At 45.8% G+C, this 18,892-nt stretch overlaps 1 protein-coding gene across 2 annotated transcripts in view; it reads right to left on the bottom strand.

The window, feature by feature from the left end:
* Positions 1-18,892, bottom strand: part of CMTM7 (CKLF-like MARVEL transmembrane domain containing 7) — a 50,112-nt gene that overhangs the window by 914 nt on the left and 30,306 nt on the right. For both annotated transcript variants that reach the window (XM_012646889.1, XM_012646890.1), the window contains exons 2-4: positions 7,870-8,043; positions 4,028-4,126; positions 1,208-1,289 (exon numbers count right to left, since the gene is read on the bottom strand). In XM_012646889.1, the coding sequence (XP_012502343.1) occupies positions 1,208-1,289; positions 4,028-4,126; positions 7,870-8,043 (355 nt within the window). The remainder of the gene's footprint in view (positions 1-1,207; positions 1,290-4,027; positions 4,127-7,869; positions 8,044-18,892) is intronic.

The raw sequence follows: 18,892 nt of genomic DNA, 5'->3' as shown, positions 1-18,892 counted from the left end.
TTCTCCACTTTTTTTATCATTCATTTTTCTTTTTTTCCTAAACAGCTTTACTGGGATCTAATTCACATACCATACAATTCACCCATCTAAAGTGTACATTTCAGTGGTTTTCAGTATACGGGATTGTACAGCCACCATCACAATTTTAGAATATTTTCATCACCTCAAAGAGAAACCCCATCCTCATTAGCGGTCCCTCCTGAGACCCCCTGCCCCCAGCCCAAGGCCACTACTGTCTGGGGTCTCTGCAGATTTGCCTGTTCTGGACATTTCTTGTGAATGGAATCCTACACTCCCGAGGCTTCGGTGCCTGGCTGCTTTCACGCGCTGGAAGGACGTTAAAGCTCCGCCGTGACTGCCTTTCTGCAGCCGTTCAGACATGATGTGCATGCTTGGACATTTCTAATGTGTTTTTTTAAAAGAAAGAAAAAAGATAAAGAAAGGAAGCGCTGGCTCAAAGAAAGAAGTGGATTAATCAAAATTGTGGCTTCAAGATTTCAGCAATTCTAGTCCTAAGAATTTATTCTAAAGATAAAAAATGTTAAGGATGTATACAGGGATTTATTGGTAAGATGTTCATTACAGCACTGTTTAGTCACAAAGAATTTTTTCAACCCCCCGAAACCTTAATGCCCTGCAATGAGCCCTTGCGACACCACAAAGCTACTGAGAAGGACAGACAGGAATTCCTAATGACGCTGGGAAAATGTCTGATAGGTGGCTAAGTAGGAGGAAAACAAAAAGGTTACAAAGTAGCATATAAAGTCTGATCCTTTTAGTAAAAGCAACAGGGATATATATTTTCAAAGAGGAAATACTGGGAACATAGACACCCAGGTGCTATTTCTGAGTAGTGTGATGACAGATGGTTTTTATTTAATTTTTTCCCCTTATCTATATTTTCTAAAAGCTCCACATTTTATTTTCACCATTAAGAAACTTATATAAAGAAAATGCTTTGCCTTCAGAGGCTGAAATGTTAGGGTGTCACTGGGCGTGTGGAGACGGGGACGAGAGCAGAGATAATGGGGTTATATCTGTTCTCGTGGCCCCTGTGCTCTGACACTACTTCGGAGGTCCCCCTGGGATACAGCCTTCTCGGAAGCAGGGTCATTCCCTATTGCTGACGTCAAGAATAAGCCGTCCTCCTGCTGGCAAGAGGGGGGGACTTTCAGAGATCCTCTGTGCACAGATACCCAGAACTCACCTGTGGACTGGGTCACACACGAGATCTTGTAGGACAGCCATATGCTTGCCAGGCAGAGGAAGGTGGCCATGAAACCGAAGATCTGCAGTGGAGAGAGGACAGGATGTTCACAGGCGTGGGCCAATCAGTTGGCAATCCTGTCTGTTTCTCATCTTTGTGCTTGTCCCCTGTACCATCTGTGGCCGGAAGGGGGCTTGGGAGTCACCTGACCCGACCTCCTTGTCCTTGCTCAGGTGCACACATGAATCCCAGAGAGACCCCGTCACCAGCCCCTGGTCCCCCAGGCTGGGCCCAGGTCAGGTCTGGCAGCCAGGCCTCTGGTCTCCACCCCCTGCCCTTCTCACTCTAGGCAACTTCAGTTCCCGTTTGGGCTCATATTTATAACCGAGCTGGGGCCAAGCCACTGGACTTTGATTATCCTGGATGAGTAAGTAAGGTGAAATTATACATTTTAATTTGGGTTTAAACAATTTTTTTTATTTCACAATATTACAGGGGCACAAACACTTGGGTTTAAAAATTGGAAATGTTCAAATGGATTTTATTGGTGTGGTGGCATTGTTTGCATTTCGTTTGTCGTGGCTTTCTGTTCTGTTCTGGCTTTATAGCCATGTCAGAGCCAGAAGCTGAGGCCTTTCTATCTAGTTTGCACATATTAAATAATATTAGACTGAAATAGGTCAGGGCAATGTACTTTTCCTTTCTCAGGGTCCATCTATTCTGACCTAGCCCAGCCCAACCCCTCACTTGCAGATGGGGAGGAACAGGTTCCTGGGGAAGAAGGGGCCTTGGGGGAGGCTCCTCAGACGGTTCTGGGAGAAGGCTGGTACAAACGCTGGTGTCTTTGGAACTCTGACGCCTGCAGCCATTTTCCTTCCTTGTGAACACACCGGCAGCTGTAGCAGCTAAAACTCACTGACCACCTATCTACCCGCCAGGGTACTAAGCCCTTTGTGTGGATCCCATTAACACAATTCTACGAAGTGGGTGCTAGTCTTACCTGCCTTCATCCCCCCCATTTTACAGCTAAAGAAAGGGAGGTATAGGAGGTCAACTATTTTGTGTAAGGTTACAGAGCCAGCAAGGGCCAGACATGGGACGTGAGCCCAGGGAGTCTGGCTCCAGCGTCCACACTGTGCTATTCTGGCTGCGCAGGTTTCTCAGACCACACAAAGGCCTGGGGCTCACTGTGCCACCATGAGTGCACAGCTGAAATCACCAGCTGCCGTCCGACAGGAATGGCCCAGGAGCAGCCAGGTGAAGGGTAGGATTTTCAACAAGGTTTGGTTTTCTTCTCAAGCCCAGCTGCTCGTTTACATAAATAGCTGCCACCACCAGCCCACGCTCACTACTTCCTCGAGTGCCTTTTCCTTGGCTCTGTTTGTACCAATTGTTTGTAGCACATAATTAGCCTATTAGTGCCTGTCCTGGCCTCTCATTGTCTGTTCTGCACAATTAGCACATTATATACCATCCCAGTCTCCAACTGTCTGCACTGCATAATTGAACAGTTTATTATATCGCTACATAATACTATTCTAGATGACAATGCCTTGTTTGCTAATTGTTTCATGTGCCTTGTCATCATCTCCTAAGCTAAATTACCACTTTCTCATAAGCAAGGACCATATTTTAAAAATTTCTTCTGGCTTCCCCATGGCCCAGGTTTGGTCCTGGGCACAAAGACAGTGTATGATAAATGTTAGCTACTGGGACTCCAGGGCTAACACGGTTACATGCAGCCTGAATTATCAAACCCAGCTGGGATCTCCCTGTGTGGGCCCTGAAACACAGAGGGCGTGGATTTCCTCCGTGCCTCCGCCACCAGCCCACACTGCAGCCGGGCACGTGGTGAGCTGCAAGTGGCAACCGCCCCCTCCTCAGAGACTGCGCAGAGGCAGGGTTGTAGGAGTGGGCGCAGAGGGAGGCACAGACGGGCCATCAGTTTTTAGGGCCACCCTCTGCAGTGACGTTCTGCCCCCATGCTGACCTTTGGAAGAGAGACTCCATCTCTCTGGAATTCCAGAAGCCAACCCACTCCCAGGCCAAAGCCTGGGATTTTGGTAATGTGTGTAAAGTCAGTGAATGTTATACACAGAGAGCTATTTCTTCTTTTCTTCTTCCTCTTTTTTAAAGAGATGAGGGTCTCACTATGTTGCCCAGGCTGGACTTGAACTCCTAGGCTCAAGTGATCCTTGTGCCTCAGCCTCCCGAGTAGCTTAGACTACAAGTGCACGCCACCACACCTGGCTTGAGAGAGTTTCTCTTAAAACTCATTTTAAAAATCTTGCCTTCTCATCAGTGAAGCAAATCGGTACTGTAAACAGCTAAATCAGAAATCAGATGACAGGAATCTATTAATTGCATAGGGGTGTTATTTCTTGCCCCGAATACTGTTGAGAATCAGGAATGGCAAAGTTAAGACTCACGGCAGATGTCACTGATCATAGTATCCTGCCGCCTGGGCCCATAAAAGGCCCTAAAATCTTTCTCTGCACATTACTGTGGCAGCCACAAGCAAATGATCAGACTGGGCATGCAAATTAAAACCCATTTGCCCCAGATTTAAGTAGTGGCTGTAGGAGAGAGAGGCCTGGGCTCCTGGGGGCCACTTGCATTTGCCAGCAGCCCTGACACACCACCTTCTGAGACTCTCAGCTGTTAGCCCACGTTTAAGGCTCTTTGGAGGTAGCTGCCAGCTGTATCAAGGTAGCTATCAAATCTGTGAAACAAAGGCCCTAGAAACCAACTCCTTTTCTGCCCCCACCATGAAAAAATGAGCATCTGAAATATGAATTCATTCCTAAAGAACATCCTCACCGCTCCGGCTACCAGTCCGCTCTGGCTGTAACTCTTGGAGGCTGCCACAATGGAGGCGATGAGGAGGAGCAGGGTACCGATTCCATAGTGCAGAAGTTCCTGGGGGCAGAAACAAGAGGGTGGGTAGGGAGGTCCACTCCTAGTTCTAACAGAGCAGCTGGACATCAGAAGAGATGAAAAGAAGGGGAGAGCAACACCCGGCTGGGAGGAGTGGTGCAGCCAGCAGGCAGCCGATGTGGAAGGCTGGCCGGGAAGAGGCCAAGCAAGAGAGGAAGCATGCTCGATGCTGGGCAGGCGGGAAGGGAAGGGGACGCAGAGAAAGGAAGCTCTCCCTTGGGAGAGACAGCCACTCAGGACCGCTCCACTCCTGAGATCAACCTATAGACAATACACTGACCTCTGGCTAAAGCTACTAAAAAGCAAATGAGCTTCTTGCAATTCCCAGGCTGGAGAGTTTAACGGAAGCTCTACTCTGAGAAGCAAAGCCCCTTAAAGAGATACGTGCCTTTCTCTTCAGCTACTTGGGAGGCTGAGGCAGAAGGATTGCTTGAGCCCAGGAGTTTGAGGTTGCTGTGAGTTAGGCTGATGCCATGGCACTCTAGCCTGGGCAACACAGTGAGACTCTGTCTCAAAAAACAAAAACAAAACAAAAAAAAAACAAAAAACATTTGACAAAATCTAACACCCTTCATGACAAAACACTTAACAAAGTAGGACTAGAAGGGAACTTCTCCAATCTGATAAAGGGCACTTACCAAAAAATTGATACCCGATATCATATTTAATGATGAAAGATGAAATGCTTTCCTCCTAAAATCAGGAAAAAGGTAATGATGCCTGCTTTTGCCAGTTCTAGTCGACATTCAACTAAATTACTCAACTAATTTCTTGCAATAAGGCAAGAGAATGAAATAAAAGGCACGGAGACTAGAATGGAAGAAGCAAAACCATCTCCGTTTGCAGATGACATGCTCTTATATATATAGAATATCCTAAGAAATCCACTAAAAATCTATTATTAATAGAACTAATAAAGGAGTTCAACAAGGTTGAAGATAGGATCAATACAAAAGTAACTGTATTCCTATACACTTGCAATGAAAAATATGAAAAGGAAATTAAGAAAAAATCTGATTGAAATAGCATCAAAAAGAATAAAATACTTAGGAACAATTTTAACAAAAAAAGTACAAACCTTATACTCTGAAAACTATAAAACATTGAAAGAAATGAAAGAAGATCTAAATAAATGGAAAACTCTTCCATGTTCACGGATCATAAGACTTAATATTGTTAGGACAGCAATATTCCCCAAATTGATCTACAAATTCAAGACAATTCCTAATAGAATCTCAACTAATTTCTTTGTAGAAATTGAAAAGCTGATTCTAGAAGTTATGTGGAATTGTAACGATCCAAAACAATCCTAAAAAAGAACAAATTGGGAGGACTCCCATTTCCTTATTTCACAACTATAAAGCTACAGTAATTAAAATAGTGTGGTACTGGCATAAAGATAGACAAATAGATCAATGGAATAGAATTGAAAGTCCAGAAATAAATCCATGTATTTAATGGTCAACTGATTTTGACAAGGGTGCCAACGCCATTCGAGGGGGAAAGAATAGTCTTTTCAACATATGGTGCTGGGAAAACTGGATAACCCCAAGCAAAGAATGAAGCTGAACCCGTACCCCACACCATATGCAGAAATTAACTCAATATTATGTTAAGTGAAATAAGCCAGGAACAGAAACTAAAACACTGCATGTTCTCACTCGTGTGGAAGTTAAAAAAAGTTGATCTTATAGAAATAAAAAGTAGAACAGAAATTACTAGAGGCTGGGAATGGTAGGGGGAAGGGAAGCATAAGGAGAGATTTGTTAAAGCACACAAAATTACAGCTAGATAGGAGAAATAAGTTCTAGTGTTCTTTAGCACTATAGGATGACTATAGTTAACCATAATGCATTATATAGTTTCAAATAGTTAGAAGGAGGATATTGAATGTTCTCAACACAAAAAATGATAAATGTTTGAGATGACAGATATGCTAATTACCCTGATCTGATCATTACACAGTGTATGTATTAAAACATCACCATGGGCCGGGCGTGGTGGCTCAAATCTGTAATCCTAGTACTTTGGGAGGCTGAGGCAGGAGGATTGCTTGAGTCAGGAGTTCAAGACCACCCCAGCAAGAGCGAGACCCCGTCCCTACTAAAAAAATAGAAAGAAATTTGCCAGGCAACTATAATAGAAAAAATTAGCTGGATGTGGTGGTGCACGCCTGTAGTCCCAGCTACTCGGGAGGCTGAGGCGGGAGGATCGCTTGAGCCCAGAAGTCTGAGGTTGCTGTGAGCTAGACTGATACCATGGCACTCTAGCTGGGGCAAAAGAGTGAGACTGTCTCAAAAAAAAAAAAAAAAAATCATTATGTACCCTATGAATACATACAATTTATGATTTGTCAATTAAAAATAAATTCAAAAAATTAACTCAAAAGGGATTAAAACCTAAATGTAAGAACTAAAACTATAAAACTCTTAGATGAAAACACAGAGGTAAATCTTTGCAACCTTGGATTTGGCAATAACTGCTTAGATATGACACCAAAAGCATGAGCTAAAAAAGAAAACAATCGATAAGTTAGATTCATCAAAATTAAAAACTTGTGCTTTAAAAGGCACCATCAGAAAAGTGAAAAACAATGAACAGAATGGGAGGAAATATATGCAAATCATCTGATAAGGGACTTTTATCTAGAATATATAAAGAACTCTTACAACTCAATAATAAAAGACAAATAACCTAATTAAAAATGGGCAAAGGATCTGAATAGATATTTCTTTAAAGAAAATACACAAATGGCCAAAAAGCACATGAAAAGATAATTGACCTCATTAGTCATCAGATCAAAACCGCTTCACACTCACTAGAACGGCTAGGATCAGAAAGTCAGATAATAAGTGTTGGCGAGGATATGGTGAAATTCGAACCCTCGTACACTATTGGTAGAAACGTAAAACAGTGCAGCCACTTTGGCATACAGTCTGGCAGCTCCTCAAATAATTAAACACAAAGTTACCATATGATCCAGCAATTCTACTCTTAGATATACACCAAAGAAAAATGAAAACGTGTAATTTTTTGTTTTTAGTGGAGACGGGGTCTTGCTCTTGCTCAGGCTGGTCTCTAACTCCTGAGCTCAAGTGATCCTTCCACCTCAGCTCCCAGAGTGCTAGGATTACAGGCATGAGCCACTGTGCCCAGCCTGAAAATGTTCTAAAATTGACTGTGGTGATAGTTGCCCAATTTTGAAAATATACTAAACTCCATTGAACTGTACACTTTAAATGGGTGAATGGTATGGTAACTGCATAGCAACAAGGCTTAAAAAACAATAATATAGTGGGAAGAAAAAAATCTGGCAACCTCTGATGGTCTCCCTATCCCTGCCCGTCCCTTTTAGCTAACAAATCGTATCATGCAACCCTCACAACTATATATATACACCCACTCTCTCCATCGGCTCCTTCCTTCCGTGTTCCTCCTCCCAACTCACACACCACAGCCCATTCTCTCTCACTTGAGACAATAAACATCAAAGCGAGCCACGGTCTTCTTGTAGCTGGAAATTGAGTTTTAGAATGCAGAGATGTCCACAAAACCATGGGAAATTCAGGGCGGATGCAGAGATGTCCACCAAACCATGGGAAATTCAGGGCGGAAGCAAAGGATGGTTAAAGAGGCAGAATGGGCAGACGGGAAGGACTCCACTGGGTGTCAAAGCAGCTAACATCCTGAGTTCGGCATGCTGAGAACAGGGCCAGGCTGCTTACCGACAGGGGCCAGCTGATACAGGTGAGCATGCGGTAGACGCGGAAGAGGTGGACCAGGTAAAAGGCGAGGATCATTATCAAGTCGCAGATGGTGACCACTTCAAAGTAGCTGTAGGCGCTGTAGTCGGTCCACAGAGAGCTCCGCACGCAGATGAAGGCGATCAGCAGAGTGACCTGAGACGTGAGTACAGAGACATCAGAGAAGTGCCTGCCCAAGATGGGAACCCAGGGCACGAACAAACAGAAAACCAACCAGACATCCCCTGGCAGGCCCGAATTGAGGAAATGCTACAGGTTATTTCCGCACAAATTGGCTGTAAGGTTGGGAGAATGCAATTTCACATAGTACAAGCTTTTTAAAATACATGCTAGCTGTGAATGCTGACAATGGCAGAGACTGACTTTGTCCCCTCTGAAGTTCACTGTATTGTGCCGGCAGGATGCCTCACAGGGAAATAACAAAGTAGAACCATTCCATTTATTTGCTGGACCACCACAGAGCAAAGAACAGAGTACAGAGTGACGGTGGACCTCGGGTTTACATATTAGGTTGGACTGTATGAAATTGCCAATATTCAACTGTTTTTGACCTACAAAGATGACAATTCATACATTACAGCCTATCAGTTGGCAGGCAGTAAGTTACCATTTGCTGATGTCTGGCATAGATGATCTCACTAAGGCCTTGCAGAATGCTGCCAGGTAGACCAAATCCTCATGTTCATATGGGGAAACTGAGGCACATGGGTTCACAATTAGTCTAAGGCTACCCAGCTTGTAAGCAGCAGAGGTGGGATTTGAATCAAGGTCTGCCTGACTCTAGGGACTCTGTTCCACCTTGTCAGGTGCAGTTCTGCCTCCCAAAAATATAAAACGTCATCCTAAAAAGATGAGAGGGGTGGATGTGTCATCAAACGTGTGATGCCCTGTTTCAGAGGTGGTGCCTGCTCACCACCAGGAGAGGTGCTGACGGCTCACTCAGTGATGCTGTTGCATGAATGAATGAATGTGCAGAATTAATGACCTACCATTGAACTGATAGGTCAGGTAAATATTATTAGCAACACATGAATACTACAGGTGAGTAGACTGGATGAGGGAAGAGAAGATTCTGAGTTTTTCTGAAGGTCATTCAAAGAGAATGAAACCTTGTCCACTCCATGCAGGGAACAAATCAATAACACACAGGGTTAAATGCATCTAAAATCTCAGGATCTATTTTAAATGCACAACTAATTTAGGAAAAAGATTATTTTATACAGCCTCTTTCCTATGGAATAGTGATTCTTAAATGTGTGGGGGTGGGGAGAGAGAGAAAGACAGATTTGTGTCCTGTGGGACATTTGGCAATGTCTGGATACGTTTTTGATTATTACAACTGAGGGGTTCTACTGGCCTTCAGTGGGTAGAGGCCAGGGGTGCTCTTAAACACCCCAAAATTTATAGGACAGCTCCCATAATAATTATCCAGCCCCAGATGTGACCCCTAAACTATTGTACTGTTGTTGAAAAACCCTGCTGTAGAAAATGTCAGCCTACAATGAGAATTAAATCACGAAACAGATCTAACTCCAGTTAAAGTGGTCAGTGCTGAAAATGCTCTTATTTTCTAAAGCACCTTGTTTCTAGCTCTCTCTCAAGGTCTCAGTAATAGGTACAACAGCTAAAAAAGAACTCTTGGCTTAAAGCTTGAAGTGGGCACAAAGAGTGTTCTGCTTAACAGATCCAAACACACGTGTGTGTGTGGCTCTGACTTGGAGGGACCCTTAAAATTTGCGATTTCCCTTCGCTAATGAGTAACATGAGTATTTGCATTTTTTCGGTTCCTCTGAAGCCAGCCAGCCATGGCAATATAATGATTCACACCTAGAGGTTGTTTCAAGCTCTTAGATGCCTCTGCTTTACATGCAGGACTGTGCATGGTCTCCAGGGCTTGGCTGCCTCGTCAGTCCCATTTCTGGACCTCATCTATTTGAGGAAGTCTGTGGGTCTCCCCAGTGCTACACTGACCCCCTGATGTACTGGGCTATTTTTATTGAAGGCTTAAATGCAGATAATTTGGAATTATGCAGTATGATTCCTAGGTAAAGAAGCAATTTTGCATCTAATTTAATGCAGAGATTAAAATAATTTTTACAACTCTTCATTGATGACAGAGTTAGCCCTCTCTCATGGTGACACAAGGATATGGAAGTTTCCCAATGAACAAAAGGGGCCTGGGCAGGCCTTCCCCCTCTGAGCTTCCACGGCTGAGTACTGTGCAGTAGGAGGACATTGTTGCCCTGTCACAAACATCTCAAACCTCTCTGGGAAACTTGAAGTAAGACTTCCTGAATTCTGTTCACATGGCCTACGGCCGGCCTACCATGTGTCCTTCTTTAGGAAAGCCCAATTTTGGAAAACTCTAGTTTAGACAGGATAGGGCGTGTGCTTATACACGCTCCAAAAACTTCCTTTTTGCCCAAGGATTCATTCATTCCAACCGTACACAGCCAACGTCTTAGCCAGCTCACTGTAGTCCCAGCAGTTGGGGAGGCCAAGGTGGGAGGATCGCTTGAGCCCAGGAGGTCAAGGTTACAGTGAGCTATGATCACACCATGGCATTCCAGCCTGGGTAACAGAGCAAAATCACATCTCTCTATAAAGAAAAAAACAATTTTAAATAGATATGACTGACACCGGACTTTTCAGGAATTCTTCTAAGGCCAGTAGGTAACTTCTACAAATGTTGGGGACCCCTGAATCGTTTAAATCACTTCTCAGGGGGCAAGAAGAAAGGTGAAGCAGGAAGAAAGAACAAGACAACGGTGTTTATCTGCTGGCCCCTCATGCCTCTCAGGATCTCTCCTTCCCAGTTAGAAAAGCAAATGACAAATGCCTGAGTTCAGAACGGACCAAGGGAGGAGTTCGGCCTTCAGCACAGGTGAGGCTGGGAGGCTCTCTGGAAGACAGGTGTGCTTTTGCTCAGAGTAACTTCAGCGTGATGCTGCCCAAAGGGCTAACTTGTCTCTTAAGGTGCCTTCTAGCTCCTCTTATAAAGGTCTGTGCTTTTATACTGAACTGTCATGAGAGTTGAAAATAAAGCATCTAACATAAACATCCAGAGGTTTAAAAGCAACATTGCAAGAGCCCTCCTCTCGAAGCAAGGGTCCCACATGTCAGCCGTGACACTGTGTAGTGGCACAGGAATTAGAATTCCAGAGTAGAAACATCCCTCCTCCCCAAACCTGTGTCCTTTCTGACTCTATTCTATCAGAATTCTTACTAGAAAGAAGAGATGGGCCGGGCGCGGTGGCTCACGCCTGTAATCCTAGCACTCTGGGAGGCCGAGGCAGGCGGACTGTTTGAGCTCAGGAGTTCGAAACCAGCCTGAGCAAGGGCGAGACCCCGTCTCTACTAAAAATAGAAAGAAATTAATCGGACAACTAAAAATATATAGAAAAAATTAGCCGGGCACGGTGGCGCATGCCTGTAGTCCCAGCTACTCGGGAGGCTGAGGCAGGAGGATGGCTTGAGCCCAGGAGTTTGAGGTTGCTGTGAGCTACGCTGACGCCACGGCACTCACTCTAGTCAGGGCTACAGAGTGAGACTCTGTCTGAAAAAAAAAAAAAAAGAAGAAGAGATGATTTTTGTGAAAGTAGCAGAGGGTTTCAATCTCATAGGAGATGAAGCAAGCTGTCATTACCTGAGAAAAATGATTGTCCCCTGAGGACTCTGGAACTAGACCAGTCTGGTCCTAACTAGAGTAGACACCCATAGCCAGGTGACAACAGCTTGTCCAGGTTTTAAGCCTGGCTGAGCGTCCCTCCAGGAAGAAATGGAATTTTGATTTCTAAATAAATTCCAGAAAAATTTCTGGAAAAGACTCAACAGGCACTTTTCAGGAGATACCTACTTCCAAGCTGGGCAGAGCAAGCGTCTTGTGGTCTTGGAGACCCTGTCTCCTGCTGCCCGCAGCCCATGCTTGGGAACATTCCCTCCGCGGGCCCGAGCCCTCACGCCCCTGCCAAGTCAGTCCACTGAGCGTGCCTGTTTGTGTCTGGCTGAAGATGGCACCAGGCACCTTTCGTTTGGGGAGCCCCGGGCTGGATGCCGGCAGGTCACCCAGCCCTGCCCTCCCCATCCTGATCTTGGAGTGACAGAGACAGGCAGCAGGAGAGGACATAACTGATGAAAGCCAACATCAAAAGGTCCCAGATCCAACTCTACAAGGCTTTTCTGAAAAAGCCCAGGAGATGAAAGGCAGGTTTGCTCAAGAAGTCAGAGATGTGGATGATGATTTGGTGACTGAAAGCTGCATTTGTCAATGCAGCAGGCCTCCAGTGACTTTACCCGGCAGTGGGCAGGCAGGAGGAAGAATTTGACGTTCCCAACTTTGGCTGAATTTTGCCCCGGGTGTAAGGAATTTACCGCTGCCTCCCTGTTAAAGCCTCCACTGCACCAGTGGCACCCAAGCCCTTGCGCGATCTCGTTAACACCCGCAGGGCTGAGAGCACCCACCTGCTCACTTCCTCTAGGCCCTGTCTCACTCACCAACACCAGACAGACTCTTGCCCCAGGGTCCTGGCCACCCTCCCCTAAGCCCAGCACAGAGCTTTGTTTTGTACCCATAAATGAAAATGCCACAGAAATACAAAAGAGGGAGAATAATCTAGGGAACATGTCAGGGACCCCCAGTTCCAGGTCTTGAGCAGACAGAAACGCACTGGCTTCTGAATCTAACCGTGCAGCACAGCCCCCCGGCAGCACATAGAAAACCAGATTCCATGTTTGTCCACGCTGGGAATACTCTGGAAGGACACATAAAAGCTGGAAACAGTGGTTACCTCTGGGGAGGGAGAGTAATATTTAGCGGTTTTTAAAATTTATTTACTTTGTTTTCTTACATTATAAAGGATCACATATTAAATTTCAAAAAGGCAATTTTTAAATGACACATCTTAGAGATCCTTAATGTCACACAAAGATAGATCTACCTTTTTCTTTTCATTGTCTGCAGCATTGCCCCGGCTGTGGATTTATTTAACCCAGAGTTTCCCAACCTCAGCACTACTGATATTTGGGGCTGGATAGTTCTTTGTTGTGGGCGCCTGTCCTGTAGGCGGTCGTCTGTCCTGGCCTTTACCTACTTGGTGCCAGTCTCTATCCACTCCCCAGCTGCAACAACCAAAAATGTCTCCAGGCATTGCCAAAGGTCCTCCTGGGGGGCAAAACTGCCTCTGGTTAGAATCGATACTAAACAGCACTTTGCACATCCCCAGTTTTTCACCAATACAAATGATCCTGCAAAGAATTGGATGCACTTTTTTATGTGTGAATATTTGTGATAGATTCCTAGAAGCAAAATTACTGGATGAAAGCACATGCACATTTAAGATTTTGTTGTTTTTTGCTAAAATGCTATCTAAAAGATAGGAGTCTCCCTACACAGGGAATCTCGCCAACATAGATTAACAGCATTAAAAGAATAGAAATGATATCATGTTGTTTCATTTTCATTTCTCACTTCTCCAACTACTAGTGGTTGTATATCTTTTAATATGTTTATTGGTTACTGGTTGTTTGTGCTCTTGGCCTGTTTTTCTATTTTTTTTTATTATGGATTTAAAGAAATCTTTATAGTATGAGTATTAACTGTTTGTTATTGATATTGTAAATATATTCTCTCCATCTCTCATTGCCTTTATTTTTAGTCTTTTGTTTTACAAAAGTTTAAATTTTTTGTACAGTAAAATCTATGTATCATTTTTTATAGCTTCTAAGTTTTATGTCTTGTTCTCTACCCCAATATTACAAAAAAAAATAGTCTCCTACATTAAAAATATTTGCTTCCTTCTAAAATATATGTTACTTTTAGCTCTTTAAGCATCTGGGATTTATTTTTGTAGATGGTATGACCTAAGGCACACAGTGGAGTTCTCACTTTATCCAACTCGTCAATTGATTATACTAACATTATTTATTGGATAGCCCATCCTTTCCCCACTGGTTTGAAATGCCACCTTTAACACAAACTTCTACCAGCTCACCTCCAATCTATTGTCCACATAGCAATTACCATCAACTTTAAAACACCTTTAAGTCTTAAAATGTAAAACCCTTCAACAGTTTCCCATACTTTGGGAGTCAGGTCAAAATCCTTTAATGAGGCTGGGCTGGAACTGCAAGTTCTGATCCCAGGTTCTTCTGCTCCTCTGGGCACATGGGGCTCCTGGAGCTCCTCATGTGTTGCCCCGTAGGATGGTCCCCAATATTATCTCTTTGGGAAGCTTTGCAACTTGCACTGTATCTATGTGTTTGCTGGTTAACTTGTTTCCTACTAACCTCCCCATCTAGAATGCAAGCTCCGTGAGTACAGGGAACCCATCAGTTTCACTTGTACTCTCTATCTGCCCTGCACACAATAGGTGCTCAATTCAACACTGGCTGAATGAAAGGTTCCTAGGGTCATCCGCCATCCTCTGTGACTGCTCCATGACACTCTCTTACATTTTAAAAACGCATCTTCCTTCCTTACTGGTCTCCAGTCCTTTGAGGTGAGAACTGTGTTCTGTTGCTGAACATCACTGAGGGACCCAGCACAAAGCCTGGCACATGGAAAGGGATGAGTGACTTTTGGAGGCTGCCCCCGCTCAGGACATCTTTACCCTTGATGGAATGCCCTCATCACCTGCCTGTGGAGGTCTGTCGTTCAGACCCTCCAGGCAGAATATCAGGCTGTGTGTGGGATGCAAGGATTCAGGTTCCAGATTCTCAGCTCACGACGGGGCCCGAAGATTCTCTGCTTGTTACTCAGGCTAGGCCACGTCCTGTCTCTAACCAATTTCCCCACAACAGACGCAGCCCGGATGCACAGTCTGCACAGCAATCAGGCCACTGAGTCACCCCTGCACTTCAGCAAAGGTCATCAGGATCACATTTAGGAAGACTGAGCTAGAAAGCTCAACTTGTCAAAATGTCACTGCATCAAAGGGTGAGAGGCACCGCTGACATTTATTGTGTAGCAAATTTGGTGGTTTGGTGCTTATGTTGAACTGAGCGAAAATCACAAATTCTTGTTTGCAACAAGCAATGGTTTCTCTCTAGCTTGTTTCTCTTTCAGTGTCTGACACGACTTCCTGGTCTCTTTAGTGGCTGACTGAATTTCATGACTATAAACAGAGCATCCTCTGCCTCTTCTCCTGCCTTCTCTATGGGAGGACAGACTTCTTTGGATGTACAGGGGAGTGAAAGGACGGGCCGTGGGCGGTCACCTCCACAGGGAGACCATTTGGAGGAGCGAGGCATCAGAGAGGACAAGGGCAGCTGAGGCAACGTGGAGACACCACGGGGACTGTGAGGGCTGAACCCCAAGGATAAGGACATCTGCCGTGGTTATCAGCCTGGCTCCTAGGATGACAGAAGAGCGAGGTAATCACTAACACTGACTGAGTGCCCGCTGTGCACCAAGCTCCACGTGTCTTGCGTGTACGTGCCCGTTTTATCCTCACGAGCCTACGACTGAGGCAGGTACTATCATTCTCCTCACTGCACAAAAGGAAGCTGAGGCACAGAGACATTAAGGGATTTGTGCCTAACACACAGCTAGTGCTTCCGCGGCCAGGGCTGGGACCCAGGCAGCCTGGCTCCAGCGGGCCCCTCTTCAGCGCTGCAGCCTCTTGTTGCTATGACACTGGTAGCCATCGCCACAGAGGCTGTCTCCCAGGGGTACCCCAGCCTCACCTCTGGCTACCAATGCATGTCAGCAAAAGTGAACGGGGCAGAGAGGAATGGGCGGGGAAGATGTCAGGGGGTCAGTGCCATGGACACCCCCAGGGTGAAGGAAGCACCAGCTAAGGCAGGGCAGGAGGTGTGGCAGCCCAGGGAGCGATTTGGGAGCCCCGAGGGGGGAGGAGGCAAGACGAGCGGCAGTAACAACTGTCCGCGGAACACCTGCTAGGCATCAGGCAGCGTGATGCTGGCTCACCCCATCCTCAACTGTGGCCAGGTGGCACTGTGACCAAACTAACAGATCTAAGCAAAGTGGGGACCAGGGTAGGTCACTTGTCCAAGGAAGGTCACCTAGATGGCAAGTGGTGGAAGAAAGAAGCAACGCCGGGTCTATGTGACCCCCAAAACCCTGTGAAGAGGGAGTGTTTTCCAGGGCGAGGCCTCAGGAAGCTAGTGTGGGCTGTCACGCCTCAGAGGCTTGAGCTCGCTCCTAGCCCGCCCTGGGTATGGGCATCCCCTCCAACGTCAGCAACCAAGAAGAATCTCATAGGGGAGTGAGAGAAGGTGGTGGCAGGAGGGGGCTACAAAGAACCAGACTGAGTCTGTTAACCCCCCTTTCTCCCTTTAAGGTTTCTTTAAAGTAAGTCACTCTCTTGCTTCAGGTCAGGAGTTCAAGACCGGCCTGAGCAAGAGCAAGACCCCGTCTCTGCTAAAAATAGAAAAATTAGCCAGGCGTGGTGGCGCACACCTGTAGTCCCAGCTACTTGGAAGGCCAAGGCAGGAGGATCCCTTGAGCCCAGGAGTTTCAGGTTGCAGTGAGCTATGACGATGCTACTGTACTCTAGCCAGGGTGACAGAGCAAGACTCTGTCTCAAACAAAACAAAAAAAAAAACAACCCAAAAAATTACACTGTCCAATAAGCTCAGAGAAAGAGAGAAGGGGAGAGAGAAAAACAAACAGATTTGCCATCATCACTCTTCCCATAAAGGCACAAAAAGTTAGGAAATTGTTCTTTTTATTTTTAAAACTATAAAGCAATGATTCCATTTAGTAAGCAATTCGAGCAGTGCGACGTGATGGGGCTTCCTCTCCCAAGAGTAGACAATGATTTTTGGTTCCTTTTGATAAACTGAATGAAAGTGCAATAGTTCACATTCTGACCACAGCCAGACTAAGTGATGAGGTTCTACGCTCATAAATGTTGCCAGTGCAAATACCAGCACAGAGTCCTGGTGGGAGTGCGTCTGATGCAGTCAAGCAAACCTTGACTGACGTCTGAATGGGGTCAGGTGGGCCACAGGTGGGCCACAGGTGGGCTGCTGTTGTCTGCAGCTTTCCACAGTTCTCAGGTGCAAGGTGGGCTGAATACAACTCATCTGACTCTCTGCAAAGAATGGAAGGGACATATTGGAGCAATGTAGACTGGGATTGACTGGAAAAACACCCAAACTACATAAAATCAGATGGATAAGACCCCTACTTGCAGCCAGGGTCTTACCAGGGTTAGGAGCTAGTGTTTCCCAGAGGTTCCCCAATGAGCTGAATAACAAAATAGAACAGCGTGACTGCCAAGGAGTCTTCTCCAGGACTGGCAGGAGGGGGGCAGGATCCACAGCCCTTGCTGGGACAAAAGCTTTTAATTAGGTGCTGAACTGATACTAATAATGATAATTATTTTCATGAACGGCTAATATTCATTAGGCACTTAGCATGAGCTGAGCATAGAGCTGTCAAATTATTACAATAACCCTAGAGGGTAAGTGTTCTGACTCCCTTCGTTCTACAGGTGAGGAAACTGAGGCACAGAGAGGTGCCTGCCCTAGACCACAGAGCTACATGCACAGAGATGGGATGCAGTCTTTCCCAGGTGGCTCCTCAGTCTGATTCTTAACCCCTGACACAGCCTCCTGCCTCTGGTATGTTTTTCCAGCCACAAGACTTCGGGCAGATCAGCAAAGCCCTAACTATAAAGCTTTCCCGGAGGACTCAGTGGTCTGCTGGGGGGAAGAGGCTTAAACAGGCTCCCTGTAGCCATATATTCTGAGTCCCCTGTCCTCAGTAACAGGGTAGAAAAAGAACACACAAGACCACATTAATGCAGTATGGCTAACTGCATTTTCCGAAAATGGCCACAGTGACATTACTAGTCTCACATACTCTTGAAGAACCCTGCCACTCCCCATCAAGAAGCAGAATCTGTTTCCTTTCCCCTAGAAGCTGGGCAGGCCTTGGTGGCCACCTAGAATGTAGTGGAAGTGACATGTCATGACCTGCAAGGCGAGGTCACAGACCAAGATACCAGTTCTTTCTAGTCCTATCCCTCGGGCCACTTGCCCTGGGAGCCCTGCCGCCATGTTAAAAGGAGGCTCAGACCACTGGAGCGGTCGCGTGTGGGTGTTCTGGCCAGTAGCCCAGCCGAGGCCCCGGCCAGCACCAGCTGTAGCACGTGAGAAAGTGAGCCTTCAGACCGTCTGCCCCAGCTTTGGAGTCTTCCCACCTGAGGCTGCGGGCACTGTGGAGTAGAGACAAGCCATCTCCACCGTGCCCTGCCCAAAGTCCTGACCCGAAGAATTTGTGAGAATAATTAGAAGTTGTTTTTACATCACTAAATTTTGGGGTAATCTGTTCTGTACTTTATTAGCTGGAACAAGCACTTAAACAGAAACAGGCCTTATTTGGCCTATATTGAAAGTAACACACAAATTGTTCTGGGTTTCATGTTTTGATCCTTTCCACAGGGAAGCTGAGATCCGTCCAGAGGGCAGTGACAGCCACAGGTGAGAGAGACAACATCTGTGACCTGTACCTGGGAGTCTGGCTTAAATATCCCCCCAGCAGAGATACTCCTGGGGCAGGCTCAGCTGAAATGCAGCTGTCATGTCTGAGAACCTTGTCACTGAGTATTATATAATACGTTGAAACCACCGTGGTGGCCATACCTTGAGAACAGTGGAGTAAATCCCCACCTCCTTACGGCATCACTGAGTGGATGCACACTCTGAGTCACCTGCAGACTGGAGCGCTGATGGGGCTGGCCCTGGAGGCGCCAGGCTCTGCTTTAGGTAAATGAAAAATGCCAGCGACAGTCAGAGGCAGCTTTTGGGACAGCTCTTGGTTTTGGCTTCCCAGTAGCCATGGAAGCAAAGAGGGATCAGTAGGAAGACACAGAAGTCCTGCCTCCACCATCCCCTTGGCCCTACCCTGAGAGCTCAGCTGTAAGAACCATTTATTTATGCTTCCTGTAAGATTCCACTTGAAAAGAAGCTTCTACACCAAATATATCTACTGATACATATTTATTTTTAAAAAATT

Source organism: Propithecus coquereli, unplaced genomic scaffold, assembly GCF_000956105.1.
Source record: "Propithecus coquereli isolate 6110/MARCELLA unplaced genomic scaffold, Pcoq_1.0 Scaffold251, whole genome shotgun sequence".
NCBI lineage: Eukaryota > Metazoa > Chordata > Mammalia > Primates > Indriidae > Propithecus > Propithecus coquereli.
Note: the sequence above shows the minus strand (reverse complement) of the source record. Positions and strands in the feature narration are given on the sequence as shown.